This window comes from Condylura cristata, unplaced genomic scaffold, assembly GCF_000260355.1.
Source record: "Condylura cristata isolate star-nosed mole 26May11 unplaced genomic scaffold, ConCri1.0 scaffold00015, whole genome shotgun sequence".
In the NCBI taxonomy this organism is placed as follows: Eukaryota; Metazoa; Chordata; class Mammalia; order Eulipotyphla; family Talpidae; genus Condylura; species Condylura cristata.
The window spans coordinates 350,457-353,005 of NW_004567116.1; the positions used below are offsets into that span (position 1 = coordinate 350,457).

The 2,549-nt window shown below is 67.9% G+C and overlaps 1 protein-coding gene across 1 annotated transcript; it reads left to right on the forward strand.

Annotated features, from left to right (window-relative positions):
- Nucleotides 1-44: 44 nt before the first annotated feature.
- CPT1A (carnitine palmitoyltransferase 1A (liver)) lies at nucleotides 45-2,373 on the forward strand. Its single transcript, XM_012725088.1, has 3 exons — nucleotides 45-218; nucleotides 549-650; nucleotides 2,134-2,373. Exons 1-3 carry the CDS (start codon nucleotides 54-56, stop codon nucleotides 2,365-2,367), a joined length of 501 nt encoding a protein of 166 aa, XP_012580542.1. The 5' UTR covers nucleotides 45-53; the 3' UTR covers nucleotides 2,368-2,373.
- The last annotated feature ends 176 nt before the right edge of the window (nucleotides 2,374-2,549 follow it).

Here is a 2,549-nt window from a genome sequence, read left to right on the forward strand (position 1 = left end):
GTGCCTGGCCCCGCCGCCCCGCGGCCTCACCCTCCCGCCTCCGCAGGGGCTACATGTCCAGCCAGACCAAGAACGTGGTCAGCGGCGTGCTGTTCGGCACGGGCCTGTGGGTGGCCCTCATCGTGACCATGCGCTACTCCCTGAAGGTGCTGCTGTCCTACCACGGCTGGATGTTCGCCGAGCACGGCAAGATGAGCCGCGCCACCCGCGTCTGGATGGTAACGGGCCCGGGCCGGGGCCGGGGCCTGGCCTGCCTGGGGAGGGCGCGCCCCGGGCCCCGCCGGGGCTCGGACACGGACGCCAGCTGTCCGCTCCGAGCAGATGGATGTGGGGGCACAGACAGCCCCGCAGCTGCCAGCCCCGGTCGTGAGGAGCCCCCGGGGGTCGTAGCCAGCGAGGTCGCCCCGGGGCCAGGCCGGGTGGGCCCTGCTTCCCCGGGACCCCACCGCCCCTGCTCACTTCCGCGGGGACCCCCACGTGCAGTGGCTGCGGCCTCCAGCGTACCCCCTAACGAGCGCCGGCGGGTCTGACGTGTGCTCTCCCCAAAGTGCATGGTCAAGGTCTTCTCTGGCCGGAAGCCCATGCTGTACAGCTTCCAGACGTCGCTGCCGCGCCTGCCCGTGCCCCCCGTGAAGGACACCGTGAACAGGGTAGGCACCGCGTGCCGGCCCGCGGGGTGCGGGCCGCGGAGGGGCGTCTGCCTCGCTGTCACCCGCAGGCGTGGGTGTGAGGCCGCTCCTCTCCTCGAAGTGGCGCTCGGCCCTGGATTTTGTTTCTGAAGGTGCCAGACTTTTCAGAGCCAAACTGGCAAACACTTAAGCAGTTCGGCTGAGGTAGGATTCACAGACTGTAGGCTCTGTCCCCTCAGAGCGGCCAGCGGTTCGGTGTGTCCCCCGAGCACGTCGCAGAAAGGGACCATTCCGGCCATTTTTAAGTGACCGGCCTGTGGCGCCAGGTGCGTCACACCGTCCCGCAGCCGCGGCCCAGCCTGGCTCCCCCAGCCCGACCCCGGACGCGTCACCCCCAGCCCCGGCCCGTAAGCAGCGGCCGTCCCCAGCCCCGGCTCCCCGCCCCGCCCCCCTGTGGGCCAGCTGGCTCTGCTCTTCCCCAAGTCTCCTGCGCCTGTGCAAGGGCCTTTTCTTCTGGCCCTTTGAAGTCACTGTCAGGCCCGCCCACAGCGTAGCAGCTCTCAGAACGCCGTTCTTTTTCACGGCTGCGTAGTACTCCACGGTCCGGTGGCCCGCATCTTACCGTCATCTGTTGATGACGTTTGGGTTGTTTCTGCCTTTTCACATAGTGCTGCTGGGGACGTGCGGGACATGCTTTGTCTTGGGGACCCGCTTTCAGTGCTGCTGGGTCATGCCATGGAGCAGTGTCCAGACCCCCTGCCACCTCTGTTCCACCTGCAGCAGTCCTGCAGGCTGGCTTCCCCCCAGCTCCATCGCGGGGGTTGTTTTCTCCTTGTCCTGTGGACGCGTTTAAAACACCACAAGCGGGAAACTTCTAGGCTTTTGAACCCAGGCACCTTTTTTGCTTCTCTGCACCCTCCCCCGGGCAATACCCATGGGAGCCCCGCCCTCGTCCTGTCCCACCGCCCTGCTTCTCCATGTCCCTGCAGGAGGGAGGTGAGCCCAGCCCCTCTCTGGAGTCAGCCGGACCGGGCGTGCCCCGCCCGGAAGCCCCGTGTCCCGCCCTGGCTTGCTCAGAGCAGGCTTTTCAGCCGAGTGCTCCTCAGCAGGTTCAGTGGCCGCTCCCCGGGGAGTGGGGCCCCCCGTTACGGCCCTACAGGGGCCTCTGCAGTCGCGCTGCCCTGGCGACCGTCTGGCTGCTTCTGACGCTGCCCGACAGGCAGGCTCGGCAGCGGTCTCGCCGCCGCGGGTCTCTGTGGGCGCTGCGTCGAGCGCCCGCACCCCGCGCCTCATGAGCCAGAGCCCCTGGCAAAGCGGGGGCCCCAGCGTCCCCACTGCAGGCCCGTGACCCACGCCAGCCTTCGCCCCGCCCGCCGAGAGCGGCTCGCGCGAGGACCAGCCGACCCTCCCGGGCCGCCGGCGTCTTCAGGCGTGTGCAGGGCGTCCTGGGGCCAGGCGAGGACGCTCCGGCGCTCTGACCCGCTGTTTCCTCCGCCGGCCCCAGTACCTGGAGTCCGTGCAGCCGCTCATGAAGGAAGCCGACTTCAAGCGGATGACGGCCCTCGCGGAAGACTTTGCCGTCAACCTCGGACCCAAACTACAGTGGTATCTGAAGTTAAAGTCCTGGTGGGCCACGAATTACGTAAGTATAGCTACAAGCCGCCTCTCTGGGTGGGGGTCTTTGTTCTGCACTCTTTTGGGTGGACTCTGCCAGTCCTGTCCACGGCCAGGCAGCTGAAAAGGGGACAGGCGGGGTGGACGTCACGCTCTGGGCACTGGCTGCACGGTGTGGCGAGCTGGCACAGTGGGTCTCGCGAGGACCCACTGTGTGCACACTGTCCCTGTGGCTTACCCGAGGCGAAAGAGGGGTGAGCCTCGCCCCAGATGGGTGGGGACAGCCCACAGCTCGAGGGCGCGGTC

What these genes read in the sequence shown, in the direction of transcription:
- CPT1A (XM_012725088.1), top strand. Translation starts at nt 54, where the DNA reads ATGTCCAGCCAGACCAAGAACGTGGTCAGCGGCGTGCTGTTCGGCACG. An exon ending in GCGCCACCCGCGTCTGGATG is followed by an intron (nt 219 to 548) that starts GTAACGGGCCCG and finishes CTCTCCCCAAAG; the next exon opens with TGCATGGTCAAGGTCTTCTC. An exon ending in TGAAGGACACCGTGAACAGG is followed by an intron (nt 651 to 2,133) that starts GTAGGCACCGCG and finishes CGCCGGCCCCAG; the next exon opens with TACCTGGAGTCCGTGCAGCC.